Raw genomic sequence first — 20,748 nt, 5'->3', positions numbered from 1 at the left:
TGTCTGTGTGTGTATTCTCACCAGCAGATGGTGCATTTTATGAATCGCTGCTCGTGTAGAGGCGGAGTTAGTGGACGTGCAGCAGGCAGAGGGCAGCAGGCAGGGTCCACATCTCCTCCTGACTGGATCACAGTTTCAACATCATCCTCCACCAACCACCCTGTCAAGGACAACCCTCCCAAAAGCACAGGATCCGGACAATCTTTTTACAATTTTAAATCAGAAATCGCATCGAAAGCGTCAAGATGCTGGCCTGCACGGAGATGATCACCATGTGTCTTCAGTCTGCAAAACACGATCACATGAGGAAGCAGAAGGAGCTGGACCGCAACCAAAATCAAAGCATCTCTCTTTTTCATGATGTAAGTGCACCCTTTCTTGTTTTTTTCCAATGTTTAATTGGCAATATAGGCAAAAAATCCCCCCTTCTCACTAAGAAGTATGCTTTGGTTTTTTGAAGCATGATTGTATACATATTTATATCTGTTTTGCTCACATCCACCTCTTGGAGGAGGGTCGTCTTTCAGAGGTGCAATATGAGTAATACACCGTCCTTCATCTTGCTCTTTATGAATGGTTTAAATGGAGGTAGGGAGCCGTCCATTCACATCGTGCTTGATGTGCAGCAGCCCTATTATGTAAGCAAGGTGAGTTGAGATGCCCATTAGTGCGTGAATGACAAAAATAAATGCCTCAACACATTCATCTGACAGACCATTTTATTCATTTGGTCTGTAAAGCACCACAATGTGATTGTTTGAATTTGGTTGTTTTTTCATTTCCCCCCACATGATGACGAGGCTCATGACATTGGTTGTACCCTAGAAGAAACATGATATATAAAGCATGATATGCAATGATTTTTTAATGAGCAGCTTTCCCTTCACACAGCTGCAAACAGAAACATAAAAATAGATGGATGTTACATCCTGAATTATTTAATCAGGAGTAAGAGTGTTGCTTGAGAGAGGGTTACATTAATATGCACAGAAATGTTCCTCTACTCGGCTGCCTTTTGCTACAGTGGTGAAAAATATGGTGAACCATCCATATACATATTTATAAAAAAACATTGCTTTGTGTTTGAAGCCTCTATGGCTGTTTGCCTCTGGGCTACTCACGACACAAATACAAAAACTGATCAGCAGCATCATTTTCCAGCCTTCCTGACAGCTGGCCGTAACTAAATTTCCTCCTGGCAGATAATTGGCTAGCTAGAGGGGGGCACTAAGCCTGCAGAAGGTATGCATTTGTTCAAATGCAGTCAGCATCTATTTGCTCCAGCCCATAACCTTTGTTTACTGAACCTATTACTGTTGCTGGTGGACTGTCCTTTCTTCATAAACAACTGCAGAAATAAATGGTACACTCGCTGGAGGTCAACTTTCTAACTTGACTGTCATTGACCTGTATGTCTCTCTTTCTCTTTGAACCTGAACCATTTTGGTGCCCACATATCTGCAGGAAAAACTGAAAATGTAATGTTTGCTGATATCAGTCCCTCTAAAATAGGATGTTTGTCTATAATCAGTCAAGCTGAAGGACTGGCCTATTATGCTTTTTGTGATTTTCCCTTTCCTTTAGTGTGTTATATAGGTTTTTGTGCAAAGTTTCTTTCCCAAATACTCCCTCCTGGGGCAGGACATCTCTAAGCAGTTGATCAATCACAACAGAGCCGGCCAGCTAACCAATCAGAGCAGACTGGGCTCTGGTTTCAGACAGAGGGTGAAAAGAGGTGAAAGAGAAAAATAGAGGCTCAAAATGCAAATACGAACCTGAGTATTAGCATAATATACGGCCCTTTAAAGTAAGCTTGAGAGGCTAATTGGAGGTAGTGTCATGCGTTTGATAAACAACCGGGTTTCTGTAGATCTGCAATTCACGAGTAATTCTGATCAGTTTAACAATTATTGTTATTAATCATTTGATAAATGAAATTAGAAATGTCCATCCCTGTTTCTTAAAGTCCCAGGTGATGACTTTCTTGTTTTGTCAGTCAAAACCCAAAGATCTTTTGTTCAATGTATAAATTAACAGAAAACTCTGTATGGGCTGAACGTTTTTGTATTTTTTGCATCAATTCTGACTTCAGCGTTGAATTCAGATTTGAAAAAGTCATTTCAATGTTTGAATTGATTTTCAACATTGTTTGCAATCCTTTTGACTCATTCGACTATCGGATTAGTCAGCTAAAGGATGCAGCTCTACTGAAGATGTGCTGTAGGTGTCGGTCCACCTGCTGTAGTTTTATTGTGATCAATATGAGTCAGTGTGACATCAACAGCCCCCGTAGGAAATTACAACCGAGCAGCATCCAAGCAGCTAACACTGCTTTTAGAAGAGCTTCATGGACTCATTCTTAACGGCACAATGGAGGAATGAGGACCAGTGAATCTCCTCCTCAGGTTTCTCCAGAGCCGACGTTCTCAATTTGTTTCCCAGATTTAATTTACGGAGCAACTCTCTTTTGGCTTCCTCTGAGGCATGCTCCACAAGATCAGCACTTTGAGGAATTTGGGTACATTTGACAGTGATGACACAGCTTCCAGGTTACATGGCATTACCTGCAGCCAAAAGCCTTCATGGCTGCTCGTCACTCCGGGGATGATACCTGTAAAAGGCAAATGAGGCATTTAAAGGTTATCAGACAAATCAGAAATAAACCAAATATATATATATGGCTAATGTTTGATTACAAATCTTTATACAGTAGCTTTTTCTTTGCTGTTATTTAATCAGAGCACTAGTAGTACTGAATGTTTTGTAAATTGAGTTTCAACACTGTTTTTGACTTATCTAATTACCTGTTATTGCTTCAGGGCTCACTTTTGGTCTAATTATCAATGAGCAGTGTCATTTATGTTTTAGCTATTTGAGTATTTTTGATTTGTTTTGAATGTTTGTAGTAGTATATGTTATTGGTACTTACAGTATTTATTTTTTAGGTCTAGCTTTTAAAATGTACTGTTATCCAGAATGCAGCGGCTCGTCTGGTCTTCAACCTTCCAAAATTCTCCCACACCACTCCGCTCCTCCGCTCATTTCACTGGCTTCCAGTAACTGCTAGAATCCACTTCAAAACAATGGTATTTGCGTACCATGATGCGAATGGATCTGGCCCTTCCTACATCCAGGACATGGTTAAACCGTACACCCCAGCACGTGCACTCCGCTCTGCATCAGCCAAACAACTCGCTGCACCCGCACTGCGAGGGGGACCTAAGTTCCCATCAGCAAAAACACGTGGGTTTGCTATCCTGGCTCCAAAATGGTGGAATGAGCTCCCCATTGAAATCAGGACAGCAGAAAGCTTACACATCTTCCGTAGCAGACTGAAAACTCATCTCTTTCGACTCCACTTTGAGCGATAGAATTACTAACAAAGCACTTACAGTTGCAAGAAAAAGTATGTGAACCCTTTGGAACTACCTGGATTTCTGCATAAATTGGTCATAAAATGTGTTCTGATCTTCATCTAAGTCACAACAATAGACAAACACAGTCTGCTTAAGCTAAAATCACACAAACAATATGTTTTTATTGAACACACCATGTAAACATTCACAGTGCAGGGTGGAAAAAGTATGTGAACCCTTGGATTTAATAACTGGTTGACCCTCCTTTGGCAGTAATAACCTCAACCAAACGTTTCCTATAGTTGCATATCAGACCTGCACAACGGTCAGGAGGAATTTTGGACCATTCCTCTTTACAAAACTGTTTCAGATCAGCAATATTCTTGGGATGTCTGGTGTGAATCACTCTCTTGAGTTCATGCCACAGCATCTCAATTGGGTTGAGGTCAGGACTCTGACTGGGCCACTCCAGAAGGCCTATTTTCTTCTGTTGAAGCCATTCTGTTGATTTACTTCTGTGCTTTGGGTCGTTGTCCTGTTGCATCAACCATCTTCTGTTGAGTTTCAATTGGTGGACAGATGGCCTTAAGTTCTCCAGCAAAATGTCTTGATAAACTTGAGAATTCATTTTTCTGTCGATGATGGCAATCTGTCCAGGCCCTGAGGCAGCAAAGCAGCCCCAAACCATGATGCTCCCTCCACCATACTTCACAGTTGGGATGAGGTTTTGATGTTGGTGTGCTGTGCCTTTTTTTCTCCACACATAGCGTTGTGTGTTCCTTCCAAACAACTCAACTTTGGTTTCATCTGTCCACAGAATATTTTGCCAGTAGTGCTGTGGAACATCCAGGTGCTCTTTTGCAAACTTCAAACGTGCAGATCAGAACACATTTTATGACCAACTTATGCAGAAATCCAGGTAATTCCAAAGGGTTCACATACTTTTTCTTGCAACTGTATATACTAATAAAGGGCTGGCTTATCTAAAGCCAGTTGAGTAGGCTCTATGAAACCTGATGTACTTATATGATTCTGTTTTCTTCAAGGTTGTATCTTCCTGGTCGAATGTACTTATTGTAAGTCACTTTGGATAAAAGCGTCAGCTAAATGCAATGTAATGTAATGTTACTATTTTTAAAGGTTCCTGAGACATTCAGTGCCATTTTTCTCTTTCTGTACACACCCTCAGTATCATTCTTTCTCATATAGATTTATTTGAGGCTCAGTGGATGTGTATTGAATTGAGAGGATGTGAGCAGAGCGTGTCCTTTACGCTCTGATGTGCTAGAAAGGTGACAGCTGGATGTGCTCCGCTCTACTCTACTCTGATGAAACACTAAATCAACCAGTCACTGGACTCTATCACTCCACACAGGCTGATTGAGCAGGAACAAAAAAAAAACCCACTTTGAAATAAAATAGGTGCCACTTTCACACAAAATACCTTTCACTCCAACGGATCAGACTTCTCAGGTTGGGTGTTACAGAGATGGGATGAAAGATATCAGTGATGACTTCATTAGAGTGTGCATAGCATAAATCAGGGAATTCAAAGGACTGTTACATCCTGCTCGCAGAATTTGCACAAAACCAGGGAAACAGCATGATCCTTTTCAGTGCCCGGAGAGAGAGAAAAACATAAAAGCTATTATTCCACAGCTCCTGTCGGGTGAATATAAATATCAGCTTTTCATTTCCGGAGACGTCTCTTTTGTTATTGAATTGTGGAAATTACAGCTCCTCTTATATATCCTACATATAAAATAATAAGCCACTCACCAAACTCGTCTTCCTCTTTCAATATAGTTGAATTATGTTTTTAAATTCTTCCACTTTCTGTCATCCATGCCTGTAAACAAAAACGTTAACATGATCTTCTCCTCTTATTGCAGATATTCCGCCGGGCAGACAAAAATGGTGAGTAAGCAAATCATTCAGCTAATTAGACTACACAGCTAGTTAAAATTCAATTAAGAACCTCGTTGCAAATTTAGATGCACCAGAGAAATAAAAAGGAATTACTTTGATGGTTCTGTTCAGACAGTTTAGTCTCTGAAGGGGTTTATTGGTGCATCTGTGTTATGGCCATCCTTGAGATCGAAGAAACGCTATAAATAACAAAGGTCAGGTGCAGCTGCATCTTTTTGGTTTTGGGATGTGATTGAATCTGACAGGGTGCCCTGCAATGCTCGGCTCAATGATTCCCAATGATCAAACCTCAGTGAGACCACAAAATACTCAAACCTGAACCTTATATAATCTTCCTCACATAATCAGTCGAAAATAAACGTTTATCTCCAAATTCACTGGAGACTTGCACCTAATGCGACTTTAATATATTCCCCCTGCAAACATATCACCATTACATTTGATTAATGTGTTACAGTTACATTTAAATGTATGTGAACTCTTACTTCAAAGGAAGCCCCCCCTCTCGCATATCTCCTGGGAAAACATAGAACATTCGGCTCTGCATGAAAAGAAACAATGCTGACAAACAGGAACATGTTTGTGCTCTTAATTTTCTATTCATGCACTGCATCTCCCATTATATGGAATGTGAAATGCAAAAGATACATGCATGCAGAGTAGAGACAAACTCTGATCAGTTTCCCCGTGGGGGGGCGGTGAATGTGTTACATAAGAGTGGTATTAATGAACCAACATGTGCCGCTATGAGGGGGGGGGGGGGGGGGGGGTCCTTGCAAATTCCATACTTCAAGTTGTGTCTCCCCTACTTGTGGCTGATGGGACTTTAATAGAAATAGAGGTTAATTCCGTTTTGGTCAATATACTGTATCTCCATCTTGCATTTTCGTGAAGCTTTTTGCTCCTCCAGTTCTTTCACACCACGTATCGCCCTCTAGCTCTCACACAAAGCTTTTATTTTTCACTCTGTGTAAATCGAAGGGAGATACAGAAAGAGAACTCTGGCGTATGTTTGTGTTAGCTATCTTACATTTGCAGCTCTGCTCGGTTCTCCTCGTCACAAACTCACTGAGTCGTGCACCCGAGAGGAGAGCCAACCAGCACTGAGTGGGCTGCCGTGAGGCGCCTGGAGCACTGCGGATTTACCACATAATGAGGGGCTGGCTACCAAACAGCTACACTCTTATTCCTCCACGCTGTTGTAATGAGGAATTATAGTTTTAAGAAGCAATACAACAATTGTATATTACACGAACAATAAGTACAAACTGGAAGCCTCGTGCTGAGATTCTAATCCACTTATATTGACGCACACTGAGCTCAGACATGCACACACGCATCTGATCAATATATTAAAATCCAATATAGAAATCCCTGATAAATAGGCAATTAGTTTTCAGTATTTCAAAGATAACGAGGAGACTTTCATACAAATAGACTGAAATATTTTCATATGAGCTGGATTTTTATAACAAGCAGTGCAAACAATGATTAGTCAAGGCCATTGATTGGTTTTGTTGGAAGTTTTATAACACAAAAAGGCAGTGTTTTACTTCATTTATTTTTCATGATTTGAAAACAGTTTCGATTTAAATGTTAGGTGCTAAGGGGAGTTTGGCTTATTCCCTCTTGACACTAACTCAATAGTAACCGGTGAGAGGTTTCTGCCTCACATCCTTTGTGCTGTACTTCCTGCAGAGGATTGTAGACTGCAGCAGATTCCTCAAAGGATGCATGGATGTACAGAAGAGCTGCTGCTTTAGTTGAAAGAGAGGAACATTATCAGTAATGGGTGAGAAGCTGATATCTGGCTCTCATTTTTACATTTTAGGAACACAATGTCATCATAAATTGGTCAAGACAGTTTTGATACCTGGAATTTGGACAACTTGTAAGAACGTGCTTTTCTAAATACACTGAACAAGAAATACAAACAAATGATCAACCCTATATATTCTTCAAACTATTCCTATCAATGAATTTCTCTTGCACTTTTGGATTTAATGAAAAGATGATTTGCTGCTAAGATTCTCTTGAGGGCTTTTAGCTTCGGGCTACCCATAAGGAAGCTCATTCCTGAAAAGACTCAAGCATCAGCACAGGGAGAGGTTTTCATTAGGGTTGGAGGTAGAGCTGCAGTGTTGCTTGGTTTGAAATCAAACAATTAAAGCTATTAAACTGCCTCGATGCTGTTATGAGGTGCTGATGATTATCCATCAGAGGTGTTGCCGTGGCCCATTCTTGTGGGATATCTAAAAACTGTGCCACGTCAACAGGGATCCGCTTCTTGACTCACACGTTAAAAACCATCCAAATAAAGCTCTGTAGGCGCTGATTTATTTGCCTTCCTTGGCCGATTTATTTGCTTCCATATATTTAAACAAACAAAATAAACAAAATTATCAGTATAACGTGAGGTCAAAGACTGTTCCGATTCCCCGTTCATTGCTGGAGACAATTTCCTCCTCACGTTCAGTCCCACCCCTTTCTTATATCACAGGTGTGGCTCGCAGTAAATCAAGGTTTTTCACCAAATATTTAATTCGGTACTAATACATAAATGGAAAGAATATATTAAGATCTAAATTAATAAGAAAATAATACACTCATTGTCAACACAGAAAATGGCTCTAACAGGTGTTGTATTGACAGTTGTTAGTCTCGAAGCTGGGGATCGATGCTATAAAAATCTGCATAATCTTTGATTGGATCTCACTGCCTCGAAAGCTCAATGTTGATAACAGTTCAGCTAGTTCACTCACACATAACTGCATGAGATTCTTCGTTTTCAGTAACACAGTTTAGCTGTGCATTCACTATTTCAATAAAAGTGGTAACACATGTGGAAGAAACAGACAAAGAAAACAAATCTTTACTTTTGAGAATCAGGAAGCAACAGCTGTTTGCCAGATTTACGAAATAGGTAAGACCACTTAAATTATTTTTGATAGACTAAACAAACGAGTGTCCTTGCCTTCTCAAAACAAACCCTACAAAGATCTTGATCTGTTTGAAGGAGAGTTAAGTTATGGCTAAGGTTTTGATATGTTTAGTCAACTAAAAGCTATAAAAGCAACCTTCCACTTGAGTAGAAAATCATTTTCCCATTGGCCAGCAAACTGAAACCACTTGAAGTGTTTTACCAAAGAAACTCCAATGCTCTCAGCCTAAGAGAGTCTAACTAATCAATTAATTGAGTAATCGTTTCAATACTAACATTTAATGCTTCAAAGCCTACTTCTGCACATTCTTATTAAGTGCCTAATTACTAATTAAGTGTGGAAACAAATCGTACATCTTTCAGGCAAAGCACTTGCTGCACAGATTACTGTCCTTTAGCTTGTGACACACACACTGTCTACAGTTAGAAGCTCCATCACTGCAGCTCTGCTCTCTGAGAAACTGCGAACGCTTGCGTAACGTGCCATCTGAGCTGCACTGAAACTCCTATTCGGGCTTCTAATTGTGAATCCACGCTGAAGAAGTTGAAATGCAGAAGGCTGGAGAATGAGTCAGAGGTGCAACAGATTGTGGTTACTCCTACATCATTTGGAAAAAGAAGATTTTTACAGCAAAGTTTGAGTTGGGAATTTTTATTGAAATAGTTTCATCTTCGATCTGAGGTTTAACGCCACAACAAATGTTCCGTGAAATCACAGATTTTTCTCCTTAAGGGTTTAATGATAACAACAAAACAATGTTTAACAGTTCACTTGCTATTTAATGTAACAGACACAGAATACAACTTGCTGATATCAGCCAATCTCTCCCAAACAAGCCTTTACTGTATGGTGTCCAAAGCTGTCCATTGTGAGAGATGGCAACTACTCAAAATAGTTCTCACACATGATGATGTGATTTACTCAGTTTGAGCTCTGCTGCCTGGTGGGGATCAGAGTCTGGTCTCATAAGATTTCAATGCTTACAGAGCAAGACTGGAGAGATCTCATTACCGTCTGCAGTTATTCTGCAAGTAAGGTCTGCTCTGACTACTCTAACCATCCCTCAATCCCTGCTCCTAATTTCCACAGCACCCTGCAGGCCTAAGTCACATGACACTGCTCTTCAGAGGTGGCCTGTGATTACCTTAATCGCACACTTGTCTTTGTGTTCATTAGCTACAGACACTTATAAGATTCATTGATGTGCAACCTTTTGTGATTGCTATAAAGTTGCCCAAAAATCCAAACATTGGTTCATTTATTTTACAGTATCAGGTTTCAGGATTGAGGAAATTAAAGCAGTTATATGTGGGGTTGTTTCAAAAGAAAATGTGTTCCTCACTTAGGTAATTATTACTCCCAAGAGCATGGATTGGATTTTGGTCTTTATCACTTAACTAAAAAAGTATCATTAATAGCAGTAAATGAGTCCCTTATTGGAAATAACTGTCACATTTCATTTGGTTCTGGGGAAACACTCTAAGATTAATCATTGACAGAGGTTTTAAAGCTAAGTAAAGACAGTTTTTTTATACTATGATATGCACCTCTGAGTTTATCGCTGGAAATAATTTAGTGACGTGAAGTCAAAGTAGCCTTGTATCATTAACTTGAATAATGGTGAATACTCTTCATTAGGGTGATAAAACCTCTGAGGCGTCAGTGAGTGTAATTTTCACGGTTTATCTCCTTTCAGACGACGGGAAGCTGTCCTTGGAGGAGTTCCAGTCGTACTTTACTGATGGTATCCTCACTGACGACCAAATGCAGGAGCTGTATTCCTCCATCGACAGGAAGCAGACAGAGTAAGCTTATCTTCCTTTTTGGACGTCCTCCAACTCTGCTGCCATCTGCAGCCCCTTCTGCTGTTGAGATGTCAACAACACCTCACTTCAGTGAAGAGACTGTGTCAATATTCCACAAGGAGCCCTAATTCTGGTGTTAAAGCCTCAGAGTTTGCGATTTGCATGCAGATGAGAACAAACACTATTCGACTAACATGTATTGGAATACATTGCCTGGTATTGTAGCCCAAGAAAAACCCAATAGGACTTTTTTTGCTGTGTCTGTGAGCACAAAACTAATGAAATCTCCTCTTTGCTGTTGGCATCACTGAAGTACCAGCCAATCACAGTGAAGAATTGCCTCTCAAGTGTGGCAGATTTAGCTGCACCCTTTTTTGTGTGGTGTCAACTTTAGACAGAAAGCTTGCAATACACAAACGAGCAGCTAACCTCTATCTGTCATTTAAAGATAAGGTTACATAATGAAAACCAATCCAGTTTCCATTGTCTTAAGTATTGTTACAGCAAGTAAATAGTTCTGATTGAAACAACTCTAATATACACAAACATGATTCCCAGACATTTTTGCCTTTGACTATACAAATGTCTAGTCAATCGCTTTATGTTATAGTACGTTATGACTACTATAAAGACGGTATATTATGTAACTGAATGTGCAGTAAAAATGTTCTAGGTTTAGTTGCAAGGCAGTAGTGCTTGTGCGTAGTGTTTTGTCTATGCACTTAGTGAAAATCAATGCCTCTTTGTCTAATCGAACAGAGATCATGGCTTAAACTGAGCACTGAGATAAATGCAAACGTTAGTATGCAAACATGCTCGCAACGACAATGCTAACTGGTGATGTTAAGTAATCTACAATGTTTGCACGTATAAAGTTCCCTATTTAAGGCTATCGTGCTAGCTACATAACACTAACACTGAATATAAAGTACAGCTGAGGATGATGGGAGTGTTTTGAAGGTATTTTGTTTAAGTTACCAATGTTTAAGTACATGATAACCTGATAATCCTTCTTGATAAAAAGTCAGAGGTTCACACATCAAAATCAACTTGAGGAAAATATTTCAGGCTTCCAAAGACTTTATTTAATATTTTTGTTTTCTTCTCATTGCTTTACAGTAACCTGGACATAGACAAACTCTCAGGTAAGCATGCGTCATTCATGCTACACAGATATGATCACCTTTATGTATTACTTAAGCCCAATGCTTCCATGTTTTTAGCTATTTCTATTGGCTAGAATTGTCTGACAATCACCATAACTTAAACGCAACATGTCCCAGTCTCAGAAATGTAGATGTAATTATTGGAGGGACCAGACCACTTTCATTCTATTTAAGGCAATCAATGTTATTAGTCATTCGACAAAATATGCTCAACTAATGTACTTCTCCTTCAGGGTACTTATCTCCACATGTGGGGGAATACGTCAACGTCCTGTCTGCTCTGGAAAAGCTGAATGTGGCCATTTTGAAGGCCATGGATAAAACTAAAGAGGTGAGTGATTATTGCTTTCACGCCTGCACCATGATTAATTTAGCAAGAAAATACATGATTGAATGTAGCTCGACATGAGTGGACTTTTATCCATTTCAGCTTGTAGAACATTTGTAAGCGGCTGTCATGCCTCCGAGCGTTCAGACTCAGGCTATTTTTGTTTGTGCCTCTCAGCTGTCAGTGTGAAACCCTCTCAGACGTCTTTGAGATCGCTCTGGTGTCGCACCTTTACAAGAGAACTGCCCAGCATGACAGACTCTGCCTGCTGTCTGCGCCGCCTCTCTTCACTCACAATGCATTCTCAAACATGAGCTCACAGAACCTGAAATCACAGGCGCCCCTTTTTTAAAAATGGTTCTACTTAGTGTGAGAAAAATGTGCAGACGTTTGTCCCTGTGAATCTGCTGGATAGCCACTAAAGATTTTATGCAAAAATGATCGTAATGGGCTAATTTTGTGTGTTCTTCTTTTCAAGTTAATTGTGTAGTCCATTAAATGTCAAATAATCATAAAAAATGCAACATTTCCGAGCGCCTAAGGAGATATCTTAATATTCGGTCAAAACAAGGAGGATCCCTGAAGTATTTTATCATGAGGAGTCATGATTGTCCGAATTTTACTCCGATAGTTAAGACCTTTCATTCACAACTATGTGAAAGTGCTAAAGGAAAAGCCAGGGCACAACAGGAAATGGGCACAAATAACGCCTGCACACAATTTATTGGCAATCCATCTAATAGTTATAGAGACATTTCAGTCTGAAACAAAGTGGTCTGACTGACGGACATTGTGCTTGCGGATATCATGAACTCAAAGATTTTCAGCTAAGATATAACAAAGAGAAAAGTACATTTTGTGTTTCATCATCGCACGACAACACTGACTGCACTGCATTGTTCAATCGACACCACATACTGTGAATTATCTTTTGCTTTTAATTTCAAACCAGTATCCAGGAACTAGATTCCGAACATGTTTTCATACCTTTGGTTTTACTCCTCACATGTTCCCTCCTAATTGTAAATGTATGGCTATAGAGCTGAAATGGAGATCAATGCTTTTCAGTTCAAAAGAGAGAAACCTACAGCACTGTTTCTTTCACATGTTCTCCAGATAATGAGGCCGAGTTGCAGTATACATCACCAGCCTTGGAACGTGAAATATGCTAATTAGAGCGTTATGAAATCCTGGTCTGAATCCCGGTAGAGCAGAACCAATAAGCAGTGTATTGCATGAGATGTAGAGGGGATTAAAGTGTCTGCGCCCGACATGCAGGGCTGTGCAACATCAGAGAACTTCTTCTAAGACAAAATCGATAGCTCGGCTCACTTATTTATCGGTCTTAGCTAACCCTGTACGTTAAGCAGGCTAGGTGAATATTTAATTTGATTTGGAAGAGAAGAGAATCAGGTGCTGGGAATATATCTTATTATGAGGTTGGCATCCTTGATTTCAGCATCTCATTCTCACTGCAGTGCAGGTAGAGGCTGTTCCTGATGTAGAGAGAGAACTCAGAGCGTTAGTAGAGCGTAGCTGTCAGTAACTAAGGCTGACAAACCTCCCAGCTGTCCCACTGATCTGACGTCAGATGTCCTCCACAGCACTGTATCACAAACACACAATTATTTTTCCGCTGCTTAAATCTCCTATTCTTTCAGTCTCTTCCCGTCTCTTTTGGACACACGCATCTGTTTCGCTGTTTCATCTCCTGTCTCTGAACATCCATCTTCTCCGACATTTTATTTTTCTCCTGTCTACCTTTCCTTGCTCTATATCACCCATGGCTACAGCTCATGAATTTTTCGTGCTGCTATTAGTCAGTCAAAAAGCTTTCTTTGCCCTGAAGAGCAGCTGCCCTTTTAGCTATCCTGAGATCAGCCTTATTATGTTCTTTTTGCTGAACCAAAGATAAAACTGATCTTATAGCAGTGCTCAAGAGCGAGCAAAACTGATAATATGGATAAAACTTTCATATAAACTCCAGTTTACAATGCTTTACAAATGCCTGGGAAAATAGTAAAATAATCAAATCCACGGAGTAAAATGTGTCCTTCATGATGCTCTGAGATAACAAGTCTCTTTTTCGGAAAGAAAGGAAGGAGAAATAGAGACAAAGACGGAGGTTCATTTGTCATATCATGAACCTCATGTCTTCTGCTGAGAAAGAGAACACTTTGGAAAGAGGATCACATAAAAGCTTGCTGGTCGTTTTTCAAATATCTTCTTTTTACATTTTCTGAATTTGGTCACACTGATGGTGATCTTGACAGGGTTCATTGCCCATGGAATAAAAGCAGCCACTGCACTGACTACACTTACCATATAGATAGAACATCCTCCACAAACTACACATCCATTCATTATCATCACATCACTCATCATTATCACTCTTTCTGTTTGCCATTCATTAATTCAGTGTGATCTCAGACTGACACAATGTTTATTTGTTGAACAAAACAACAGCAATGAGATACCTGATTCATAACGTGCAATTCTTTTTTGAAAGGGAGAATGACACATAATCCTAACAAAGCACAAACAACCTTGAATTCAAGGTTTCTAGGGTATAAGAAATTATCTGAGAATCATTCAATTTTGTTTGAAAACAACATTAACAAACCATCATGTGATCTAAGATTTTCATCGTCATAACTACACTGTAGCTATGTACGTATGACCAATAAAAGCCTTGAACCTTGAACCTTGATCATATCAACAGAAAGAATGCAAGAAACATTTCTCGAGAAAATTAGAGAAAAATGCAAAACAAGTAAACAAATATTTTCCCCCATCATGGCTGACCTTGTTTTATTTGTCCCCACACTCTTTTATTCAGGAGTATCAGGGTTCATCAGTGCTGGGTCAGTTTGTGACACGTTTCCTGCTGAGGGAGACCTCCACCCAGCTGCAGTCCCTCCAGTCATCGCTGGACTGCGCTATGGATGCGGTTCATGACCAGGGCTGTACTGGGAGGAGGATACTGAAGACGCCAGAGGAACTTCCTATCCAGAGGGTGCCCAAGCGCCCCGGCCGACGCATCCAGAAGAACATGTGTCTCTCCCCGACCGACCCGTACTCTGGCATGCTCACCACAGGTAGGTTCCAGGAACAATGGGATTCAGAGAGTGGTTGTATATGAGCAAAATACTGACTATTTAAAAGGTCATATTGCAGCTACTAAACTCATGAGGATATTCACAACAACAACAAAAAGCATCCCGTCATTGTTCAGACTTCCTGTGTTGTGCTGATGTTTTGTTTCTGGGTTTCAGGGGTCAGCGTGGAGTCAGACAACCACTGGGGCTCCCAGATCAACCAACTGGAGCAACTCATTGACAAACTGGAGTGTGAGGTCCGTATAAAATCTGTTGATGTGCTAAGCTAAGATAAGCTAACTGCTAACTGCTTGCTTCATATACAGTACAATGGACAGACATGATCATGTAAATCTTCCCTCTAACCATCTAACTCCAGAGGCAAAATCCCCGAAATGAATATAAATTCCTTTTATAGAAATTATTATCTTTTAGAATCTCAGCCCTGAATGTTTATAAAAGTCTTATTTTTGGTGAGGGTCTTCTCCAAGGCACAGACGATTATATTTGACCCTAAACACCATTTACATGTCATTTTTTTCTTTTTTTTTACATGATGAGTTTTAGATGCATTCTGGTGGAGCTTAAGTCTCCTGGTATTCTGCAATAATAGAGACTGTCCTTTAAAACTCTAAATGTAATTTAACTGCAGATTCTTGGCATTGCAAGAGATTTGGATCTTGTGCGGTATGATTTTGTGTTATATATGATGTATATTGTATGTATTCAAATTGCCCCTCGAGAGCCTAAACGTATTTGAATCTTTATCAGACAGAATGGGCACTGATTGTAGACTGTTAGGTTGCCGTACAGGTCACTCATCATATCCAACAGACCACTGTGCACATTTATAAAATCGTGTTCATCATCAGCGTATATACAAATCATCCATTGCATTTGCAAACTCTGAATTTGAATGATAACCATCAATGGTGATTGATAGTATTCTGGATGTGGCTGTTCATGGCTATCCATTGCCATCCCACTCTGCCTTTTATTCTTCTTTATTCTACTTTTATATATACGCAACGTGCTTAGTTTCAGTTGTATGAACTGACAAAAAACGCTGCCAAAAGGTTTGTCTCGTGATGGCTCTCTGTGAAGATCAGGTTTAATTACAGATGCTCATCTGCTACAGACAGAGATGTCAAAGCAGACCGTATGAGCTCTTCTGTGTGTTTTCAGAGACACAGTGTTTGCCCAGCAGACAGAGGACAATCTGTAAAAAGTGTGTGTGGCTGTTCAGGCCAACAACACAAGCTGTGTTCAACCACACAAACTGAATGCCATTCATCCTGTGCAACCATGCTGTGAATAACTGAAATACTCAATGCTTTAAACAGAAACACAGATCAAATATGTTGACAGATGTTTAAAATGTTCTGACATTTACAAAAGGCCACCAATATGTTGCCTGTTGGTCTGAATAAGAGCATCAGTAGCTTTATGGTTCTCCTGTGGGATTTATTTCGTTTTTTACTTTGCATTTTATCTTCCATAATAGATTAGGCTTTCTCCAAGGTTAGATACTGTATCAGAGCCTGGGGGATAATGAGCTTGCTTGCTAACACACTAATGATTATTTGTCCTTATCTCGAGCATGCAGAGAGACTATAGTGTTTAGGCTGTCGGAGGGTTAACATGAATATGGCTTCCTTGTGGGAGTCAATGCTTTGTGACAGATTGTATATACAGGCCCTTATTTTGCTGGACTCGGTTCTGGTTCTGCTCATAACCACTCATAAAATATTTATGTCCCTATTTTCAGAGCCCTCATCTTGAACCTCTCAAAGAGGACACATTGGCAGGGACATACAATTCGGTGAGTCCAGCATGTGTGAGCTTGTGTCTGATTATATTACATTATTATATTAATATATATGTGCAAGGATTTTACTGGTAATTGTTACATGTTTTATATTTATATATGACATCTTTGAAAAGTTGGAAATCACTTTTACAATTACAACTACATTCAAAATGAGGCAAATGTATTATGGAAGATGAGATTATGACTTTTTTTCTCTTCAGAACATTCTTCTGATCCAAAGACAAATGTCTGTGAAGGAGAAGGATGTGGATCAGTTTCAACAAGCTCTTAACATCTACACAGAGACCACCAGCAGCCAGCCTAACAACCTGCAGTATGTCCCTCTCTCTGCCTCAGGACCTCTCTGTGATGTAATGCTGCCACTTGAAATTGCTTACATTTTCAAGACCATATGTGATAACCCCGCACTGCCCTTTTTTTCTCTCTGTCTGTTTTTGTAGCGTTTCAGTCCAGAACCTGCCAGACAGATCTTGCTTCATCATGTACGAATTTTGGCAAGATCGTCTCTCCTGGATGAGGTAGGATCAGAAGAGCTTCACAGCATATTAGACAGAAAAACATGTTCAGAGAGCTTCACTGCTGAACCAAAATGCTCCCTCTTCACCAGGCTGTTCACAGCTCTCTTTGAAAGCATTACTGTCAAGCTAAGAGGCAAATGACAGGTTCATCCTTTTCCTTTCCCCACAGCTACCTGCAGTCCTCCATCAGTAAGACCTTCCAGCGCTGCATCATCGACTCACTGGAAGAGCCGGAGATGGTCTCCACCATGCTCCTCCCAGGTAGAAACAACACCTTTAATATATTCACTATCTTATTGAAAGCTGCTATGTTAACGCTTTGATTCACACATTTTAAATCAGATTAAATTATAGCCTTTTGGTAAAATGTGATAGCACATGTCTGCCGCTATAATCTGTATATTTATATGAAAGAAGTAGCATTTCCAAGTGGTATTATTGTTGGCACCGCTGTTGCAGACTTTTTAGAGCTATTTTTATTGAAAAAAAGTTGGCATTACTGCTCAGGAATTACTACATTTATACTCCAAACTTACTTTGCTTCTTTCACTGTCCACCATTTTCACTACTGGTGATAGAGTGGCGAAGTCCCTCCCTTTCCGGGGGACCTTATTTCGGAAAAGATATATATTGAAGTCAACGGAGAGTCAGAGAGAAAGATTATCTTTCGATTCCGTTTGAATTGTGCCACGAATTACACATATGATGTTTGTCAATTTAAAAGATAATTTTGCAAGTCAAAAAAATTAAAATGTAACAATTTTTTTGTGTTAAACCACTCAATGAACTACATCTCCCGTCTCGCACCACACACCAAGACGGCCGTCACGTTAGCACATTTCACTTCTTTCTTTCAGAATGAGGCAAAAAGTATTAAAAGAGGTGAAAATCACTCCAAGTCTGGGCATGTTGAGAGCTGTACATACACACAAGGGGAGTTAGTCGGTTCCGTAAGAGCCAGCATTCGGGACCGAGATTCTGGGATTTGTAGTCTTTCTAGTTGCATATTTTTCATAGTCTTATATTTCAACAGTTTTACAACAAACTGTGACTTTTTTGAAATGGAAATAATTTTTTAAGATTGACAAATATCATATGTGTAATTCGTGGCACAATTCAAACGGGATCGAAAGATAAGTTTTCTCTCCCCATTGACTTCAATACATAGTTTTTCCAAAATAAGGTCCCATGGGTCGGAAGTAGATGGGCGGGATTTCGCCTCTCTATAGTAAGTAAAAAATTTTGGAAATTATACGTTTTGGTAACTCTGGATAGCTATCGAGGCGAAAAAAAAGGTATCCTCTTCTTGTTGGTCCATAAATGAAGCCTTCATTTTCCCAGAAGTTTGTACCTGGTGGAAAATAGGATTTCAGGCGCTGATGGAAATAATCGAAACGCAGGTGGTGTCATTATACTATCCACTGCCAGAGAATAGACAACTATTTGCTGACACCATTTGAAAGTTTAATGCATGAGAAAAATTGATGATTGTTATCTAAGGAGTCCATTGTTTTCTGTAGTAAAAATAGAAATACATGTTGGCTTCTCTTCCGGTAATTTGTAGAAGTGCAAGCAAAGAGCATTTGCCATTGACACTTCATTGTTGTTTCATTTAACAGCCTCTTGGTGGATCATGAACAACAACTGACCGAGAAAAAGCTGCTGCTACTCAACACAATAAAAGTCGGAGGAAGAGCTGATTGTTTAATCTGTTTTATCTGCATTGTTTTTGTCCTTTGATATCCAATTTTTCCTGATGGCATGAGCAGGATTGTTTTTGCAAAGCTATGCTCCGAGGTTATAACAAAGAAGACTGCTCAGATAAATCAGTTAGGAGTAACACTAATTAAAACCTTGGAGATGAGGAATTGAGGCAACGCAATCTTTTATTGTGTGATCAGGATTTGTGCCAACACTCATTTAACTGGCACACTTCTTGCTTCTGATTTGATATAAACGCAAGAAATGAAAAGACCTTTGCATGATTTCTTATTTCTCAGTGCTAGTTTATTTAAATCAAAACTACATCTTAGAATAGATATCATGTACCCGATGTCACAAAAATATAAACACATGAATGACAACTGCTCTTTCCATCCATCCCTCCCCTCATTCTCCAGTACAGACTAAACAAGTCTTAGTGGTAGGGTTTTCCTGCATTTCCCCTTGTTTTGTCTGTGGTATTGTGCTTTGTTGTCTCCTTCAAAGCTTCGCTGCCAAGCATCTTTTATGCTGATGGGTTAGAAAGCCAGTAGATAGAACATACTGTAGGTGATTGTGGTCCGCATCTAAAATGTTGTTATCAGTGTGTCACTCCTGCACTTTAGAAAAATATGAAACGTGGACCTATGGATATTTATTGTAGATCGTCTATTATTAAAGATAAAATGAACTGCTGTTATAACAAGCCAATAGCTGCACTGAAGTGTAGTGAGACATTAGCAGACGATAACAAATTAAGTTTACTTGTACTGTTACTCTAGAAGAAAAACCCTCAAAAGCCATTGTTTTGCATTTGCAGTGTAAACAGTACAGTGACACATAGAAGTTTATATTTTGAGTAATTAAATCCAGGAGAAGGTGTTCTGTGTGATGAAAGTCTATTCAGATTGTGTACAGTATTTAATGAAAGCTGTAAGTAGTTGTTGTAGAACATTGGTAAATGTACAGTATGATAGTAAAGTAAGCTGTGGTTGCTCCGATAACGTGAGAATGAATGTGTTCACTCTCTCTTTTTTGAAGTGTTTTATCTTTTCTTTTATGAACAATATACTGTTGTTATGTGGATGCTATGTTTGTTTTTTGGCATGAAATAAAGTTCATGGTTTGTTGATGACATTAAATGTTTCATTGAATGTGCCCTGGCTAAGAATGAGTACTATGTTTATGAATTGTGATCTAATTGAAAAATAACAGGTATTTACTTTAAAATGAAAGGTAAGGTTTACTCTATACTTTTAATTATAGTTATTTGACTTCACAGCAACTTACTTAACAAAATTAAGCAGTGTAAGTCGTGGATTTTAATACTTAAAATCCAACCAATACATAATCGAAATTAAAATATAACGTATGAGGATTTATTATAAGCATTGTTGGTGCTACCAACAATGCATTCTTTTTATTCCGACATTGAAAATCACCCAATGTAATGTGCTACCACGATAGCTGAAAGTTATACTCACATCATTCTTAATAAGTAGTTTATATCAATTCTTTTAGATATCACACATGATTCCAAAAAAAACTCCAGCAGGGAGAGATCCAACATGTCAGTCCGTATACAATTAAAGGTTTTCTCTATGATGCAAACTGAAGAAAGTGAGGATGATGCAGTCTTTCACAACTGCATGAATGCTTGTGCTTCTTCAGATCTCAAACTATAATCCTTTCCTGTTACGATTTTCTCCTCAGTGACAGTGGGGCTCCTGCTGCTATTTTCAGGCGAAAACAACTGCCAGCAGCGTGGGATAAAACATCATGTTTCATGTATTGGCAGCAAGTCAGGTGTCCCAGAATCAAACCTGCCTGATTTTCAATCCGCCTACAGCCTCTATTTTCTGCGCTAGCAAATTAGTCTTATTCTAAAACAGACTGAGAAGACACTATTACATGTAAGGTGGACATTAGTGAGGTCAGTGTGGATTGATTGCTTGTAAATGGGTCTCATATGTGGGGATTGGCATCCATTAGCTGTCTTTCCACCATGTTAAAGCACTTTAACAGCTATTTGATCAATATGGAGTATACAGTATTGTGCTTGTGTTTGTGCTTG

General features: G+C 39.4%; 1 protein-coding gene across 1 annotated transcript; it reads left to right on the top strand.

The window, feature by feature from the left end:
* Positions 1-46: 46 nt before the first annotated feature.
* LOC307037379 (N-terminal EF-hand calcium-binding protein 1-like) lies at positions 47-19,832 on the top strand. The gene is made up of 12 exons (XM_079678212.1): positions 47-362; positions 5,249-5,273; positions 9,924-10,032; positions 11,152-11,177; positions 11,432-11,529; positions 14,366-14,624; positions 14,802-14,881; positions 16,393-16,446; positions 16,656-16,768; positions 16,896-16,973; positions 17,143-17,234; positions 18,593-19,832. The coding sequence occupies exons 1-12, from the start codon at positions 246-248 to the stop codon at positions 18,619-18,621; spliced, it is 1,080 nt and encodes a 359-aa protein (XP_079534338.1). The 5' UTR covers positions 47-245; the 3' UTR covers positions 18,622-19,832.
* Positions 19,833-20,748: the final 916 nt, after the last annotated feature.

Source organism: Notothenia rossii (assembly GCF_949606895.1).
Source record: "Notothenia rossii genome assembly, chromosome: 4".
NCBI lineage: Eukaryota > Metazoa > Chordata > Actinopteri > Perciformes > Nototheniidae > Notothenia > Notothenia rossii.
Note: the sequence above shows the minus strand (reverse complement) of the source record. Positions and strands in the feature narration are given on the sequence as shown.